This window comes from Hyperolius riggenbachi, chromosome 12, assembly GCF_040937935.1.
Source record: "Hyperolius riggenbachi isolate aHypRig1 chromosome 12, aHypRig1.pri, whole genome shotgun sequence".
In the NCBI taxonomy this organism is placed as follows: Eukaryota; Metazoa; Chordata; class Amphibia; order Anura; family Hyperoliidae; genus Hyperolius; species Hyperolius riggenbachi.
In genome coordinates, this window is record NC_090657.1 from 218,472,426 (window position 1) to 218,491,176 (window position 18,751).

The 18,751-nt window shown below is 45.5% G+C and overlaps 1 protein-coding gene across 1 annotated transcript in view; it reads left to right on the forward strand.

Moving 5' to 3' along the window:
- Positions 1-6,133: 6,133 nt before the first annotated feature.
- The window catches only part of LOC137540762 (testis-expressed protein 47-like), a 33,706-nt gene continuing 21,088 nt past the window's right edge, over positions 6,134-18,751 (forward strand). Inside the window, exons 1-6 of the mRNA XM_068261913.1 lie at positions 6,134-6,259; positions 9,095-9,167; positions 13,139-13,233; positions 14,201-14,265; positions 16,398-16,596; positions 17,803-17,959. Coding sequence (XP_068118014.1) covers positions 6,134-6,259; positions 9,095-9,167; positions 13,139-13,233; positions 14,201-14,265; positions 16,398-16,596; positions 17,803-17,959 — 715 coding nt within the window. The remainder of the gene's footprint in view (positions 6,260-9,094; positions 9,168-13,138; positions 13,234-14,200; positions 14,266-16,397; positions 16,597-17,802; positions 17,960-18,751) is intronic.

Genomic DNA, 18,751 nt, shown 5'->3' on the forward strand with positions numbered 1-18,751 from the left:
AGCCGTGAATGGTGCAGCTTAGCGATTCAGGGAACTGTGGCCAAATGGGAAAGGGCCACGGCTCATATCCTCCCTCTACTGGAGTGCTGATAACGTTTCCAAGCATGAAGTCTAGACTTACTGCAGCGTCCTTTTCAGAAATACAGGCACATCGCATTATTTATGAGATCCCCTACTTTCAGCAAGTATAATTACATGATAATTATTACATGATAAATGATCACGAAGGCCCCCATCCTTGTTTAGGAATGGTTGATCCAGCTAGTAGCATTCATAAAATATTTCCTAGCCCTGTAAAAGGAAGCGGTGTAAAAATACGTGTTGATGCCCGGGGTTTTTTCTGTCATTAAGGTGAATTCTAGCCCCTCTCTGTGAGGAAGGGGAAGGGGGGGAGCGGTGGTCGGAGTCCCCCTACAGGTTATAGAAGCTCTCAGTACAAAGGCAGAGGACGGCAGTATGGGAACCGCAATGTGAGGTTACCTCAGGCTGTTTGTTAATGCTCTGAAAGCATCTTGTGTAGTAAATGGGTTTGGGAGTAGGGAGTAGTTGAAAGATCTCTGATGCGCATTGAACTCCCCCCTAAGTGCTGGGCTATTTTTAACAGTACTTTTTACGGCTTTTTCTATCATCCTGTTGTGTCGAGCGGCTGTCAGACATGTTTGCACTATGTAAGGTGGGATTTTTCTCTGCGGTGGAGGTCCGCAACATCCGCAGGGCTTATTGGGGGGGGGCTCAGCACTGGATTTTCGGGTACAAAATCTCAATTTGTGAACAATAACATATTTGATGTTTACCAGATAGTTTTGGAGCAACGGCTTAGTAAGGGAACACAAACTTGTCCTGATGCCATGTGACTTTAACATTTTTGTAGAGAGTGAATTTTATTTTGATAAATACACTCCTAGGCACGAAATGTGCTATAAAGGAAAAAAGTTATGCTGTGGTAAAAATTAAAGGGGCACTATGGCAAACAAATTTAAAATGTTAAAATATGTGCAAACAGACAAATAAGAAGTACGTTTTTTTCCAGAGTAAAATGAGCCATAAATTACTTTTCTCCTATGTTGCTGTCACTTACAGTAGGCAGTAGAAATCTGACAGAAGTGACAGGTTTTGGACTAGCCCATCTCCTCATGGGAATTCTCAGCAAGGCTTTTATTCTTTAAAAAGATATTCCTTAAAAAGGATTTAAACAATGATGCTGGCCAGCTTCCCTGTTCGCTACACAGTTTTTTGGCAGCTGGACAGAGCAACTGCCATTCACTAAGTGCTTTTGAAAATAAATGAATCCCCCATGAGGAGATGGACTAGTCCAAAACCTATCGCTTCTGTCAAATTTCTACTACCTACTGTAAGTGACAGCAACATAGGAGAAAAGTCATTTATGGCTCATTTTACTCTGGAAAAAATGTACTTATTTGTGTATGTTTGGACAAATTTTAAAATTTTTCACCATAGCGCCCCTTTAATACACACATTTTCTTTTTTTTTTTCTTCTTCTCCCACTCTCCTCCATTACACCTTTCTCTCTCTCCCTCGCTCTCCTTTCCTTCTCTCCTCGCCCCTCCTCTCTCTCTCTTCACTAGCCATAGTCATGTCTAGGAGAACTCATGGAGAAGCATGTGATCAGTTTGGTCAGGTGGTAGATATGTAAGGCTCTGATTTGCTAATCATGATCATGTGCTAAAGCACAGCAAATCAGCTTTAGAAATCTATCAGGTGATCAAACCAATCCATGCTTCTGCAGGAGTTCTCCTAGACATGAGCATCACTACTCTTCACCCCTCCTCTACTGCCTCTCATTCTGTCTCCCGTCTGCCTCTCTCTCTCTCTCTCTCTCTCTCTCTCTCTCTCTCTCTCTCTCTCTTTCCTGCTTCCCCAATCTTTCCTCTCCTCTATCCCCCCCCCCCCTCCTTCTCTTCCCTCCCTTTCACCTATCCCCTCTCTCTCTCTCTATATCCCCTCCTCTCCTTCCTGCCCTCTCACCACTCCCTCCCCCCATTTCCTCCTTTCTTCTTTTTACTCATCACCCCTCCCCTGCCCCCCACTGCCCATACCCTCTTCTCCTCTCTCCTCTTTTCTACCCCCCCCCCCCTCTTCTTTTCCTATCCCACACTTTTTTTCTTCCATCCCTATCTCCCTCTTCTATTTCTCTCCTCCTCTCTAACTCCTCCTGTTGAAATAGACACTATTACAGCTGACATGTGAGGTTTGCTGTCTTACCCCCCAACCTCCTGATCCTGATGCACTATCCTGCTGTCTCCATATTACTCACTACTGGAGCTCCTCTGACCCGGAACAAGCATGCCTGTCGCTGTGGGCCAGGGACTCTGTAAGTAATGAGTGATGCGGGTGACAGCCCGACAGCTGGGCTCTATATGAACAAGTCCGCCGAGGACCTGCCGCGTGGCGCCCCTGACCGCCGCTGTGTTTAATAAAGACAGATGCTGTATATTTTTGGTGTATCGGATTTATAATGCAGTCCTCTGACAATTTTCTGCAGTGGAATTCTACAAAAGCTATTTATTATTAAGTCTGTAAAAGTGGCTGATTTTATATAGAAATATAATATATATATGACGATGAAGGCCTTGTGAAGGCAGCTATTTTGATACGTTAAAGCAATTTAACTTTTGGACTTGTTTTTTACTATGAATTTCTATGCAGTCATTCCTCCTTTTGTATGCAAGTTCTGATTTTATCTGTTTTCTTACCTGACGGAATAAAAGGTGTCTACAAAATGATGAATAAAGTGGTGGATTGTTTTTATTGGGTACAGATGCACCAAAACCAGGACAGATTTTTGGAAAGGCCGCCAAGGCCCGGGCCTTGGGCGACAGCTGGCTGAGGGGCGGCACCTGGATATGGAAGGGGGATTGTGCAAATGGAACACAAAGGTTTCAAATAAGGGTCAGCATATAGAAATAGGGAGCTGCTGCCCAAGGGAGCTGTATAGAACTGAAGGAGGCTGCTGTACATGAATGTTGGAAATGGAGGAGGGGGCTGCACAAGGAATAGGAGGGGGCTGCTGCACATGGAAGGGAAGCTGCAAAAAAGTTAGCCTGGGGCAGAGAAAAATATAAATCCGATTCTGACCAAAACTGGGGGGAGTGAGAGGGGAGGGGGGGGGGGCTGACAGCATGACTCACCAGGAGGGAGTTAGCAGAGAGATGACTTATCAGATAGGGAGGGGACCAGGAGGCAGTTACTAATGAGGAGAGCAGACAGATTGACTCATTAGGGCGAGGACGGAGTTAGCAGACAAAAGAGCAGACAGCATGACTCGTCAAAAGAAAGGGGGTGAGGAGGAAGTTAGCAGAGATGAGAGCAGACAGCATGACTCATCAAAAGAAAGGGGGCGAGGAGGAAGTTAGCAGAGATGAGAGCAGACAGCATGACTCATCAAAAGAAAGGGGGTGAGGAAGAAGTTAGCAGAGAGGAGAGCAGACAGCATGACTCATCGCGGTGTTCTTTGTAGGAGGGTCCTGGTGGCGTTCCCTGTAGGAGGGACCATATGCTATTTTCAGAAGACTACTCCCTGCAGAAGGGTGGCCACTCCACCACCACAATGGAAGGAAAGCAGACCACCTGGCCAGGTAGGTGGCTCCCTAGTGTGTAATTATTTTACTCTTATTTCAGTTTTTCTTTCATAAAACATTGTTTTAGTTTATTAGGTGTGTTGTACAAGCTGTGCACCTATGTTCCGGGCTTGTAACCCCGGCAGATCTAGAATCAGAATCCTATTTATTTCGCCAAGTACAACGGGGGTTGTACCCGGAATTATTTTTGGCTCATACAGGGTCGGAGATGGCACAAACACATACATGCGATCTTCAACACCTACAATCAGGTACAGTAGTACAAGTAAGCATATACCTATATATACACATGTCACCTATAACTGTAGTGAAGGAGGCGTGGGGAATCTGGAGTGCTATGTGAGGGGAGCAGCCTGCCAACTACTGACGGCGCTCGCACTGCTCCACAGCAGTTCCAGATGCCCCGCAGTGTGTCCAGGAAGAGAGTGGATAGAGAAAGAGAGAGATAAAGGATAGCTAAGAGAGACAAAGAGAAGAACCAAGGCAAGAAGAGAGGGACAGAGGCAGGGACCTTTGGGGCTGCAGATCAAATAAAACACCCCTGGGTCCGATAATCAGTCCAACTGATGTGCGAGGATCTCCCCGAGGCCGCAGCAGTGAAAGGGTTCCCTCGATGGAGAAATGGTCCAAGAGTCCGGCTGGATGACCCCCGTGCCCCCGACAGCCGAAGCACACAGAGCCAGGACTGAAGGAGAGAAAACCAGGCTCTCCAGGGCCCGTGGGGATCCAGGGCTGCCATGTGGACAGAAGGATCCTCCGGCCTTGGTGGATGAGGCCTGCCATGGCACATCCCACGTGCAGTGAGAGGCTAGTAGTAGTAGCTAGGAGCTTAGGTTGGGAGAAAACCTAGTTCTGATAGGTGTTCCCATTCCGAGGGGCTGATGGGAACTGCAAGAAGATGATTATATGAAGAGTCTCTGGAATTCCTCCACTTGTATCTAAAGATTAAAGAAGAACTCCGCCAGAAACTCAGGTGAAACTAGGTATCTTTGAGAGTCTGATTCCCCTTTGTGTTCTTATTACTCAGCTGTTTCCCCTTTTAATATTCTCTTTGTGGCCAAGAGTGTCCTGATGAGGTGTCTGAGCTACTTACATTTATGTAAATCACACATTTCCTACGTATATGAAGGTTCCTGTCAAATGGTAAAAGGAGGAAGCAATGAGCTTGGGCAGGCAGCTTTATGAGGATCTGACAGAAGAGCAAGATTTAAAAAAATATAGAAAAGAAAAGCAGTTCCAGGCTGGTAAAACTTCCCTTTCTCAGTGTGGCAAAACTGTGAGCAGCTACCAGTGGACTGCCATCTTTCACACCCCTGACGAAGCTTAATGCGAAACCGGTTGGGTGAAGATTTGTGCTTATACATGATTTTACGTGTACAGGTCCATTTTCTGTGGACCCAAATGAAAGTTATTAGCTGGATACTTTGTCTAACAAAAGGCCCTTGAGCAGCATGTAAGCGGTGTGTACTTAGAACCAGTGGCATAACTACAATTCATGAGGCCACTTGGCAAAATTTTGATGCCCCCCCCCATTACCACACCCCTTCCCTTGCCTCCCCTTGATGCCCTTCATGGCCTGGGTGCCCGTCTCACAAGAGTCATAAAACAAGTGTGGCTATCACTACCTTTAACCCCATAACAAGTGTAGCCACAAAACCACCTGAACTAAAGTATATTGCCCTATATTGGAAGAAGGGAAGGTTAGTAGTACCCGCCTACCCAACCGGAGCAACTGCCATTTAACCAAGTGCTTTTAAAAATAAAGAAAACCCTGAGATTTGTCATCGAAGTGAATTGAAAAAAGATAAGAATAACGAGCGGAAGATAAGAGAATTGAGCGGGCAAAGCGATCGGGCGCAGAATCCAAGTGCCAAAATCGACCCGTGTATTCCCAGCAGACTCAAATTAAGGCTCAAATTCCAGCTGGTATGCAAATTTAATGTTAATGCAAATTCAAACTAGCCCAATCAAACACACTCTCTGCAGAATTGGACTGGCTCAGTTTGCATTAATTTTGCATGCAGCTCAGAATAATTCACGTTTTCTCGACCCAGCAGCAGCTCTGTACAGGGTGGGTTTTGTAAACAATCACCACTACCTGCCAGGCTTGTGTTGTTAGCGTGGCAGGTAGTGAGGAGGAGCAGCGCTAAGAAGTCACAAAGGCAGCGATGTCTCGTCCAGCACTAGAATGTGGCCAATTAGCGTATTTAAGTTGTCTCCAGGCAACAGAAAAATCCAACAAAGCACACAAAGGAAGTGAAGCCAAAATCGGTGCAGGAGGGGGGTGGGGGGGGGGGGAGAGTCTGTTCCCTGGATACCACAATAGTAAATAATCAGGACTGAAACAAACTGAAACCTGATTGTTCTCAGGATATCAACTCAACTTTTTTCAACTTCTAATCTCTCCTGATTATTTTATTTATTTAGCACTGTGTGTTATCTTTTTTTTTTTCTGTTTTGTTTTACGTATGTGATTTTTTTTTTTCACTTTTGTTTATCACACTAGCGCCCCCGCCCCTGTACAGTGTATATAGATGGAGGCGGGGAGATCTCGGGAGCATTCGTGGAAGCGTGAAGCCACCCCATCAGAAAAGGGGGGAAACAGCTACTTCCACCTCCTCCACAACAAGCGGATGGTGCTGAACGCCAGAGACGAGACGGTGAGTCCCCCAGGACTGCTGGATATAAGAGTGCCTTAATAATAATAATGATAATGTAATAATAGGGAAGGGGGGTATATATAACCAAACAGGCAATTTTTGTGCCCGCTAGCAGCGGAAGTTTGGGCACCTATTGAAATATCGGCATAGAGGGGTAATTTGGTCGCCCGCACCGCCCGTTTAATAGTGTGTGCTGCTACAGTGCCTGCTTTGTATCAGGCGCAGCAGGCGACCAAATTATGCTTCAATGCCGATATGTCAATAGGTGCCCATGGCGGTGTTCAGGAAATTACGTTGTTTTTTTTGTTACTTCTTGCAATGGGGGAAGGTGGCGATTGGCAGGGAGGTTAAGGCTAGGGTTAGGCATCGGGTAGGTAGTTTGTGCGGGGGGGGGGGGGGGTGGAGATTAGGGTTAGGCATCAGGTAGGTAGTTTGTGCGGGGAAGGGGGAGCGCTAGAAGATAGTATTCATCTATAACCCTACTCAAAGGGGAGCCGTTTCCCGTCACACTGAGTACCTTGTGAATATAACTAAGGAAAGCGTCTGCATACAGATATCAAAAAGTTTATTAAAAAGAACCATATACACAACCACATAGAAAAACCCTTATCCTTCTTCAAAAAATACACAGCCTGCCGGTCAGCTGACGTCTCCACGCTGACACAGGCCCAGTGCACACCAAAAACCGCTAACAGATCCTCAAAACTAGAGGTTTTTGAAGCAGATTTCAGAGCGATTCTAGGCATGTTACAGAGGTTTTCTAAACATGCCTAGCGTTTTTTGCAGCATTTTTGTGTAGCAGATTACATATATTGTTACAGTAATGCTGTTACTGAACAGCTTCTGTAACAAAAACGCCTGGAAAACCTCTGATCTAGCGTTTTTCAGAGATGTTTTCCACTTTCCTATACTTTAACATTGAGGCAGAAACGCCTCAGAAATCTCAAAAATGCTGCCGCCCCCGAGTTTGCGTTTTGTGGAAAAAATGAACTGCTCTGGTGTGCACCAGCCCATTCACTTTCAGAGTTGAACTTACCTGGGGCTTCTAATGGTCCCCCGCAGACATCCTGTGCCCGCACAGCCACTCACCGATGCTCCGGTCCCGCCTCTGGTTCACTTCTGGAATTTCCGACTTTAAAGAAAACCTGTAACGACAAAAAGTTCCCCTGGGGGGTACTCACCTTGGTAGGGGGAAGCCTCCGGATCCTATCGAGTCTTCGCCCATCCTCCTGTGTTCAACAGCGGTCTCGCTCTGGCCCTCCGCACAGGATGTCTGCGGGGGACCGTTAGAAGCCCCCGGTAAGTTCAGCTCTTTTTTTTCCCCTACCCCCCTTCAGCACTCGTTTAAATTCTAGCTATAGCAAATGATAAGCTTGTCTGAATAGGTGTGTCGTGAGGGTAGCTTTACAAATTTCCTGGCTTGGAGCATGACGAATAGGCTGTGGGAGAGAGTTCTAAAGGAGAGGTGACACTCGTGAGAAGTCCTCTCACTCACACATCCAGGAGGTGACCAAGTTGGACAACAAGAGGGTGTCTCTTTTTGTATGATGGTGTTAGGAGTTTGAACTCAATCCCTAGGAGGATTGGTAGCCAATGAAGGGATTGTCAGAGAGAGAGGGGCAGCATCAGAGGAGCAGGAGGAGAGGTGGATGAGATGAGAAGCAGAGTTCAGTAGGGACCGGAGTGATACCAGTCTGTTTTTTGGTAGGCCGCAGAATAGAGTGTTACAATAATCAAGACTGGATATGATTAGAGCATGTACAAGCATTTTAGTAGCCTCTTGTGTAAGGAAGGGACGAATCCTGGAGACATTTTTGAGATAGAAGTAGCAGGAGGTTGTTAATGTGTTAATATGTGATTGGTTGAAATGAGAGTTACCCCCAAAGAGCATGCTTTAGGAGTTGAGGTAATTGGGTATTTTCTACATTGATGGTAACTATAGGTGGGGGAGCAGAAAGAGATGGAGGGAATATCACAATCTCTGTTTTGCTCATGTTAAGTTTGAGGAAACGGGATGATATGAATGCAGAGACAATAGTCAGTCAGGAACTCAAGATAATGGAGAGGTCAGGAGCTGAGAGAGAGAGATGAGCGTAGAGGTGATACTGGAACCCAAAAGAGCATATTAGTTGTCCCAGGCCATGAGTATAGTTGGAGAAGATGAGAGGTCCGAGACCAGAGCCTTGTGGTACAACAACAGATAGTGGACATGGAGAGGAGTTCGTGTTGGAATAGCAGACAGTAAAAGAGCATCCAGACATGTAGACGCTAATTCCATGTTGTGTAGATATTCGGAATTCTGGGGACCAGGGCCCATATGCAAATCACTTTTTCTCCTAGGAGATAATTTTTTATCTTCAATTTAAAATAACTGTTTAGCACTTTGCAATGGAAAAAGTACCAAAAATAAAGTGAAAACTGCTGCCAAAATGATTCTGAGTGTTTGCTTGCTGATGGTGTAAAAGGCATTTTATTTACAAGTTGTGAAAATATCACCTGGGAGAAAACTCAGGTGAAAAAGGGGAATTGCATATGGCCCCAGGTGTTTATTTTTGCTGACTTTGGAACAATAGCGAAAACAAACATTCCTCAGTGATGCATCTGCCAGCAGTAAAGATGTCGCCAGCTGTGATAAATTTCAGAATGTAAATCAGGGTGAGGAAAGATTTTAATTTCAGTACAGGTCCTCTCTACCACCTCATTGACCGTCGCTGGTAGCCACAAGTCCTTTTCAGAGATTTCAGTGGCTTGTCCGTCTCACTACAGAAGATAAAGATTGATGCACTTTAGTTTTATGCTGAATTTGACTTTGGACTATTCTTTGTTTTGTTCTAGAAATCGATTCTTCATCGGCTAATCTTTGTCTCCAAGATCTCCCCGAACCTGGCGGACAAGCGAGACCTCGGAGGTGCAGTACTTATCCCACCTGTGCTCTGACACATACTGGCCACAAGGGGGCAGCGCTTGGTACTTTTGCAAATGGGAAATCTTTACATAAGAATGATATTTGACACTTAAAGTGAACCAGAGACGAAGCACCCTCATGTATATTACCATATATATCAGTGGGAACATTAGAGAAAACACCTACCTTGCTCTCTGTTTCATTCTGCACTGCTCAGCTTGTTTCTTATCAGCCCTGATAAAATCCAGACTGAGCATTCAGTCTGGCTTTGTTAGTAATATTTATAGCTCAGTCTGTGTTCTCTCATGTCTTTTCAAGTCCAAGCCTGCCCCCTGCTGGCTCTGCTATAATGACTCAGCTATAATGATTCCTTAGCAAAGCCAGACTGAATGCTCAGTCAGGGATTTTATCAGGGCTGATAACAAGCAGGCTGAGCAGTGAAGGATGAAACCGAGAGCAGGGTAGGTGTTTTCTCTAATGTTCCCACTGATATATATGGTAAAATACATGAGGGTGCTTCGTCTCTGGTTCTCTTTAACCACTTTACCCCCGCGCGTACGTATTTCTCCGCCCCTTTTTCCATCCTTTGACAACCAGGGACGGAGAAACACGTACTTTCCGCGTTCCCGACGCTGCCCGCGCTCCCGCTCGTAAACACGCCGCCCGCCGCTAGTAAACACGCCGCCGCCCGCTCGCCCGGAGATCAATGAACGGGAAAATCCATTCCCGTTCGTTGATCTAAGCCCCACAATGACCCGCTGCTCTCCTATGGGCAGCGCGATCATTGTGAGAAGAAACTTACGTGTCCAGCCTCCTTATTCTTCCTCCAAGCTTCCGGAAGGAGGCTTGGAGGTCGCAATAAAGCAAAAAGTTACTGTGGCCATCTTGTGGCCAAATAGTAAACTACACCCTACACATTTTTCACATACAAATAAATGACTTTTACACAAAAAATTAACTCATTACCTCCCACACTCCCCATTTTTTTTTTTTTTGTAATTAAAAAAAAATTCAAAAATTTACAATTAAAAAAAATACATAATTAGTTACCTTAGGGACTGAACTTTTTAAATATTTAAGTCAAGAGGGTATAACACTGTTACTTTATAAACTATGGGCTTGTAATTAGGGATGGACGCAAAACTGAAAAAAATGCACCTTTATTTCCAAATGAAATATTGGCGCCAAACATTGTGATAGGGACATAATTCAAACGGTTTTATAACCGGGACAAAAGGGCAAATACATTTCATGGGTTTTAATTACAGTAGCATGCATTATTTAAAAACTATAATGGCCGAAAACTGAAAAATATTTTTTTTTTCCCCACATTTTTTCCTATTTTCCCATTAAAACACATTTAGAAAAAAATAATTCTTGGCATAATGTCCCATCTAAAGAAAGCCTAATTGGTGGCGGAAAAAACAAGATATAGTTCATTTCATTGCGATAAATAATAATAAAGTTATAGACGAATGAATGGATGGAGCGCTGAAAGGTGAAAATTGCTCTGGTGCTCAGGGGGTAAAACCCCTCAGTGGTGAAGTGGTTAAAGAGAGTCTGAGGCCTTCTAACAATCATCTTTTTATTAGACATTTATCATTAGCAATATCAGCAGTGCTAAAACGCCACATTTCCATGGCAGAACAATGTCATGAAACCCCCCATATAGCAGGGCAAAACGCCACTACTTTCCAAGTCGTGGATTTTGCTGCGGGGGGGGGGGGGGGCAGAGCTTAGCGCTGTAGCTCTGCCTCCATTAGCATCAATCCCCCGCTGATCGCCGCCCCTCTCAGTGAGAGAAGACTGAGAGGGGCGGGGAGAGGCGGCGATCGGCGGGGAGTGACGAGTAGAGGCAGAGCTACAGCACTAAGCTCTGCCTCTTACAGGAAGCGCTCCCCGCATTTTGTCCCAGGGTTTGGGGGGTTAAACCTCCCTGGCGTTCAATAGTTATGGACTTTCGTCCACGGGAGGGCTACTTTGAAAAAAAAAAACTTGTTTTAAATCATGTAGCTAGCACTAGGCTAGCTACATGTGTTCCCTGATTGCCCCGGTGCTGCGTCCCGCTCCCGATCGCCGCCGTCTATATTTACCGCTCCGGGATCTCGCGAAAGCCGTAACTTCTTCATGCAGCTTTGTCGTCGCTATGGCTACGATCGGACATGACGTTCAACGTCATGCGGAGTCCTGATCCTCGCCATAGCGACGCCTGGTGGTGATAGAAGAGTCTGCGAAGAGACTGGCGGTAATGGATGAGCTGAGCTCGTCCATACCGCTCAGGAGGTTAATGATATAGTTCTGCCGCAGTAATGCTTAGTTTTAGCACTGCTGATATTGCTAAAGATACATGTTTAATAAAAAGATAATTTTTAGAAGGCTTCAGACTCACTTTAAGAATTAATTTGGAATATCTGGAATGGATATTTTATTTCTTCATGTTTCTGATGTAAGGTAGGAAAGGTTTGCAGCATCCCCTGGGTCATAGCAGGATAAAGTGAGTTTGCAGAATCTCACAGAAAGAGCTGAGCCACAAATTACATTAAAGGCAGCTTGGATGGTGTTAAGATAGCTCTGATTATTTTTCTTAGTGCCTGCTGTGGCACAGCTCCTAATAATATGATGGCAAAGTATTTGTGGTTTTTCTGGATACAGAAAACCTCTTTCCAACAATGGCTCCAATAAGGCTGAATCCATCCCTGTACACAAGCCAATATTTAAACAAAAAGAAACAAAAACCTCTGGGCAGCCTTAGGCTGTGTTTTGATATGATTCAGACAAAAGTTGCAAACTTTTGCATTTTAAAAAATTGGGAACTCTTTTAGCTAAAAAAAACCGAAAAAAAAAATCCGGTCCAGGATTGGTGGGTCAGTTATTTCTTTGTGAAGGTTAGCAGCGGAGTAATTACAGGTGTTATGAAGGCACTAAAGATTGATGCTAATGAGGTAATACCTTGAACTTAAAGGGAGCCAGAGACGCTCTATATTAAAAAAATCAAAAAGCTTTTATACATACCTGGGGCTTCCTCCAGCCCCATAAGCTTGGGTCGCTCCCACGCCACCGTCCTCCGCTGCCTTTATCGCCGCTACCTGGTCCCGTCACTTCCGGCGGTCGCGGCCAATTGTACGCAAGAGCAGGGACTCCCTTCATATGCTTACACATGCACCTGTGTAGTATGGAGGCGCATGCGTAAGGACTTGGAGGGAGTCCCTATTCTTGCGTACAATTGCCCGCGTCCGCTGGCAGTGACGCACTGCACTTGCGTCGACTGGCCGAAAGTACGGGACCCGGTACCGGCGGATAGAGGCAGCAGAGGACGGCGGTGTGGGAGCGATCCAGGCTTATGGGGCTGGAGGAAGCCTCAGATATGTATAAAATCTTTTGTCCAACGTCTCTGGTTCTCTTTATAGAGACCCAGAGATCAGCTAAAGTAAAGCTTGGATACGCTGTCCTCCCGCAGTCTGCTGTTCAGTCGAACAAGCATGCGCAGACCCGAGCATACGCAGTAGACACAGAATTGGCGGCACTGAGCCTGTTACTGGGGCTCACCACGGCTGACCGGCAGACGGCAGGAGGACGGAGTGGGACTTGTGTATGGGGTAGGAGGATCCCCCGTGTAAGTATCAGAACTTAAGAACAGAACAGTAAGTAAAACGCTTATCTCACAAAATTGTCATCAGTTTTTTTTAGGATTTTAAACTGGTACTCCAACAATGCGTTTCGTAGGTCTGGCTCAATTATTCAGGTACTGAGCCTTATGATACCTGAGGAAGTGGACCTGACCCGCGAAATGCGTTGTTGAAGTGTCAATAGGAAAACCCCAAAAACCTCTAAAATGTCAGAGCCATCCCTTACAGACTCCATTATAGGAACAGCATTTATTTGTTTTGGCTTGTCTGTGATGCTTGTTGTGGGTGACACAGGACACACAAGGGACGGATGTTAGGAGGAATACTGACTCCGCTTATTTCTTGCAGAATTCTGGGAACAGCAGTTCCAGCGCTACAGTCCGGGAGAACCCGTTACAGGACTCCTCCTCCTCTACCCACAATACACCATCCATGTTGTGGAGGTAAGGAACTTACAACCGTGCCCCCCAATGGTCGTCTGAATACCCAAAACAGCCTTATTTCTATATTATATCTTTCTATATTATATTATATCTTTTGCATTCTTCCATTATCCCCTTACACTGTAATCTGGTATGGGCAGAGCTGTCTCTCCTATTGTATCTGGCTAGATACACAGCTTCATTCTATAAAAAGCTTACTGACCCCCTTCCTTACCTGTTGTGTTGTCGTCCCCCCCCCCCCTTCCCCATTATCACCTTACACTGCAATCGGGTATGGGCAGTGCTCTTTCTCCTATTATATCTCGGTAGACTCAAAGCACCATATTACAGTATATACAGCTTACCACCCCCCCCCCCCCCTACCTCTTGTGTACCCCATTATAGTGCTCTCTCCTATTGTATCTTGGTAGACTCACAGCTCCATATTATATACAGTTTACTGACCCCTCCCCCGTTAGCTCTTGTGTGCCCCATTACACTGTAATCTGGTATGGGCAGAGTGCTTTCTCCTATTGTATCTTGGTAGACACATAGCACCATATTATGTACAGCATACTGACTCCCCTTACCTCAAGCCCCCCATTATCCCCTTACACTGTAATCTGGTATGGGCAGAGCTCTCTCTCCTATTGGGCTTGATTAATGAAATGCAGTTATACTACCGCACATACTCAGTGCGCGGTAATATCACAAAACATATGTGGTAATATTACCTCATACTGACTCCCCTTACCTCTTGTGTCCTGCTATTATCCCCTTACACTGTAATCTGTTATGGGCACAGCTCTCTCTCCTATTGTATCTAGGTACACAGCACCATCTCATCTACAGCTTACTGACTCCCCTTACCTCTTATCCCCTTGCACTGTAATCTGGTATGGGCAGAGTTCTATCTCCTTGTGGTGTTGCGTTATTGCATGTGTCTTCATAATGGTTGATCAGATATTGATCTTGCTGTGTATTGCAGTCGAGTAGCGACGTTCTGTACTGTGTTCTGCGGGAGCTCAGGAAGATGCAGACCCAGGGGGACCGGTGAGTATGTTGATTACTATTCTGCCAAAATGCTGTTAATTGCAGAATGATTTCCCTCAGGTCTCTGTGTGATGCTATGACTTTATCTGCAATATTAAACATGGTCACTAGATGGTGGTGTGTGCATATGACAGTTTAGTGGTCAGTCTTGATAGAGATTTTCCTGCAGTCTTCTCATCTTATTTTGCAGTAGGAATCTGATCTACTGGTTTTGTGGCTTTAAATCCTGAAGATGAGAGTATGAGCTGCTAACAACCTATCAGATGTTTTCCTTTCTGCCCTAGGAGTACCATTTATTGTACAACTCCAGTTTTACTTAATGTTACTGTATTTATGCTTTAATTAAATACTGATAGTAAACTAGCTGCAGCGTGTGCTGATCTCTACTACCTCCAGTATATACAGTATAAGCTGTCACTTTGTGCCTGTACTGATAGTAAACTAGCTGCAATGTATACTGATCTCTGCTACCTCCAATATGTTTAGTATAAGCTGTTACTCTGTGCCTGTATTGATAGTAAACTAGCTGCAGTGTATTCTGATCTCTGCTACCTCCAGTATGTAAAGTATACACTGTTACTCTGTGCCTATACTAATGCTATACCACCTGCAGTGCAGTATGTGATGATCTCTACTGCCCCCGACAAGCACAGTTTAAGCTGCTACTCTCTGTCTATACAGATGGTAATAAGCTGCAGCTAGTTTACTATCAGTCCAGACAGAATAACAGCTTATACTGTGCACGTGCAGCTGGCACGTGGAAGAGTCGCGCAGCTGGCAGGGTCGCACGTAGAAGAAGCGCGCAGCTGGCAGGGTCGCACGTGGAAGAAGCGCGCAGCTGGCAGGGTCGCACGTGGAAGAAGCGCGCAGCTGGCAGGGTCGCACGTGGAAGAGTCGCGCAGCTGGCAGGGTCGCACGTAGAAGAAGCGCGCAGCTGGCAGGGTCGCACGTGGAAGAAGCGCGCAGCTGGCAGGGTCGCACGTGGAAGAAGCGCGCAGCTGGCAGGGTCGCACGTGGAAGAAGCGCGCAGCTGGCAGGGTCGCACGTGGAAGAAGCGCGCAGCTGGCAGGGTCGCACGTGGAAGAAGCGCGCAGCTGGCAGGGTCGCACGTGGAAGAAGCGCGCAGCTGGCAGGGTCGCACGTGGAAGAAGCGCGCAGCTGGCAGGGTCGCACGTGGAAGAAGCGCGCAGCTGGCAGGGTCGCACGTGGAAGAAGCGCGCAGCTGGCAGGGTCGCACGTGGAACCAGCGCGCAGCTGGCGGAGCAAGCTTGCATTTCATGGGGTTCAAACACCTCATTTGCAATACTGGTTCTGGGACAGCAATCCAGAAGGCATTAGAGACAGAGGATCAGTACATGCGTCAAATAAAATGGCATTCTTTAAAAGGCATTAAAGATGGTGACCTCTATTTTTCTCTCTCTATAGCAGTTCCCTTTAAGCTCAGAGTGGTGGTAAATGCTTTACATAATGATATGACAGACCGATCTCTCATCCAGGGCTGAATGTGTTGACCAAGCTTGCAATAAGGTTCCATAACCTCTCCAGAGATTCTTGTTCATTGGTCTGTCTAAGGCTCCCTCAACTGCAAATCCGATTTGCAATTCCGATTTTCCCTGAATGCGATCAACAGAAAAACACGGAAAAAACGCAGCATGCAGTAACGATTAAAAATCTGAATCATGTAAACAATTAAAAATCTGAATCTGAATTGTATGCAGGGTACAGCAATTCGATAAAAAAAGATGAGGTTCCTAGAAAAATGTATAGGTTTTTTTTTTTTTTTTTGTTTTTTTTTTTAAATTCGAGCAAGAAATCCGATCGGATTTCCCATTTTTTATTCGATAAAAGTTGATTAGGAATGGTGGATTTTTCTGATCAATTTTTATGAAAATTGAATGGTGTGTGGTAGATTCAGTTTAATATTATGCACACCCAAGCAATTTTCTCAGTTTCCAACCTTTTTTATCATAACTGAGGAAAAATTAAACATTTATGATACCTTGGTCAGATTTTTTAAATGTTACAATCAGTCAGAAAAATTGATTGCAATTCTTGAATTGAACAAATATTTAAAAAATTGTATTGTATGGTGTGTGGCCACCTTCAGATGTTCTGTTTCCTCTACATTGCAGGGCGCTGGTGCTGGACGCCAGGATTCTGGTGATGTCACATAACATTCCCACCCGCCTCTTCAACCAGTGGAGCTACAAAGTTCTGAATGTTCCGGGTCAGTACCTGGGGGAATACAACGACGAGGCCACCGACGGCATCCTCACAGAGTGCATCACCAAGATCCTGAAGATTGGAAAACATCTCACCAAATATCCCAAGGCAAGTGAATGGGAGGGGCTACTTCACTGGGTGTGGGAGGGGTCTAGCATCATCAGGTGGGATGCCAGATCCTGAAGATTGGAAAACATCTCACCAAATATCCCAAGGCAAGTGAATGGGAGGGGCTACTTCACTGGATGTGGGAGGGGTCTAGCATCATCAGGTGGGATGCCAGATCCTGAAGATTGGAAAACATCTCACCAAATATCCCAAGGCTAGTGAATGGGAGGGGCTACTTTACTGGCTGTGGGAGGGGGTCTAGCATCCTCACAGAGTGCATCACCAAGATCCTGAAGATTGGAAAACATCTCACCAAATATCCCAAGGCTAGTGAATGGGAGGGGCTACTTCACTGGATGTGGGAGGGGTCTAGCATCATCAGGTGGGATGCCAGATCCTGAAGATTGGAAAACATCTCACCAAATATCCCAAGGCTAGTGAATGGGAGGGGCTACTTTACTGGCTGTGGGAGGGGTCTAGCATCCTCACAGAGTGCATCACCAAGATCCTGAAGATTGGAAAACATCTCACCAAATATCCCAAGGCTAGTGAATGGGAGGGGCTACTTCACTGGCTGTGGGAGGGGTCTAGCATCAGATGGGATGCCATGATTAAAACGGTTGTTGCAGCGCTAAGAAAAATGTTATTTATTTATGGAACTCATATCGTGCTGGTGCCGTATAGAGAATATAATAACTCTAAACGCCAAAGAGAATTCCAACCAAACGCCAAGTGTCAGAGGCTGTCAATGAGATTCCAGTAATTCCAACTTGCAAGCAAATTTGAATGCAATTTGTATGCAGCTTGGACTAGGGCGAATCGAAGTCAACAGGAAGTGGATTTCATTGACCTAGTTCAAAACTGCATACAATGTACATGTAAGCTACAATATCTTCTTTAAGAATAGTAAACTGTTATTTTTGTGGTTTAGCCGATCAATAATATAATTCGACTGAATGGTGCCAGTAGCTGATCTCTGTGGTGGTCAATGCTGCTCTAGTTTCAGCTATTGTTTGTAGAGTCTTGGTCTGGCCCCTAGCTGCTCATGGGTGGAGTCAGTTACTTTGTGCTGCTTTAGGGAGGTGCTTTATCATTACACAGGTAACAATTAACAATTTGTATTCTGTTTTTTACTTGCAAGCCGTTTGTCTATATATCCTGTCAGGTAGTTTGTTGACCGTTGATTTCTCGTATTGCCACCCACAGGGTACCAAGAACATGCCAGATTCTGTGTTTGAGAAGATCCCAGATTTGGTGGTCCCACAAACTTCCATCCGGCACCTTCTGCAGAGTAAGGAGCTCATCACTCCAGAGCAGTTCCTGCAGGCCTATGACACCCCCCTGCATGTCACCCTGGACTCTGGTAGGTCTAGAAACCATTCTACTCTGTTATATTTCTATCCTGTCTGCCATCCCAGTTTAGAAATGTGAAACCACTTTTTCTAAATTATCTCTTCAGTTCATCTGTTTATATTTCAGGCATCTACAGGACAACTGAGGATGGGGAAAAAGTTGAGTTTTACTTACCCTGGCTTCATCCAGCCACCCATAGCCTTTCAGGTCCTTCGGTGTCCTCCGTTGTGCCACTGTCCAACTCAGAAATATTGCCAACTAGTCTAGGTGCAGGCTTCCGTACCTGCTCAACCCCGCCATGCGCCTTCTCAGTCGTGCTCCCTAGCGTTCTGCGCATGCGTAATTCATAAAGACTTGTAACTTCACATGTGCCCGAGCATTCCCCGCGATTAGACTAGCCAGCAAACTTTCCTAGGACAGCGGCACAATGAAGGAGACCTGGAGGACACAGGGACCTGAAAGACTACTGGGGGCTGGAAGGAGCCACAGGTAAGTAAAATTCCACTTGTTTTCCTCCCACCTCAGGTTTCCTTTAATGGTAAGCATACTTTTAGTTTGCTTATCGTGTTTAGTGTAAGCAAAACGCACCCATTCCACAGTGTTCTTGACTAAATAATGGGAGAGTCACACTCTGCCACCAGTCACTAGATTAGTGCAGGTGTGGAAAATGTTATCAGGACTCCTGCTTTGTGCAGCTTTTTACACATGCAGGAAGATGGAGATTTTTTAGATAGTCCGCGCTCCATACAAGAGTATATATTCCAGGCTTGTAAATATAGTTGCAATTACTTTGAATGGTTTA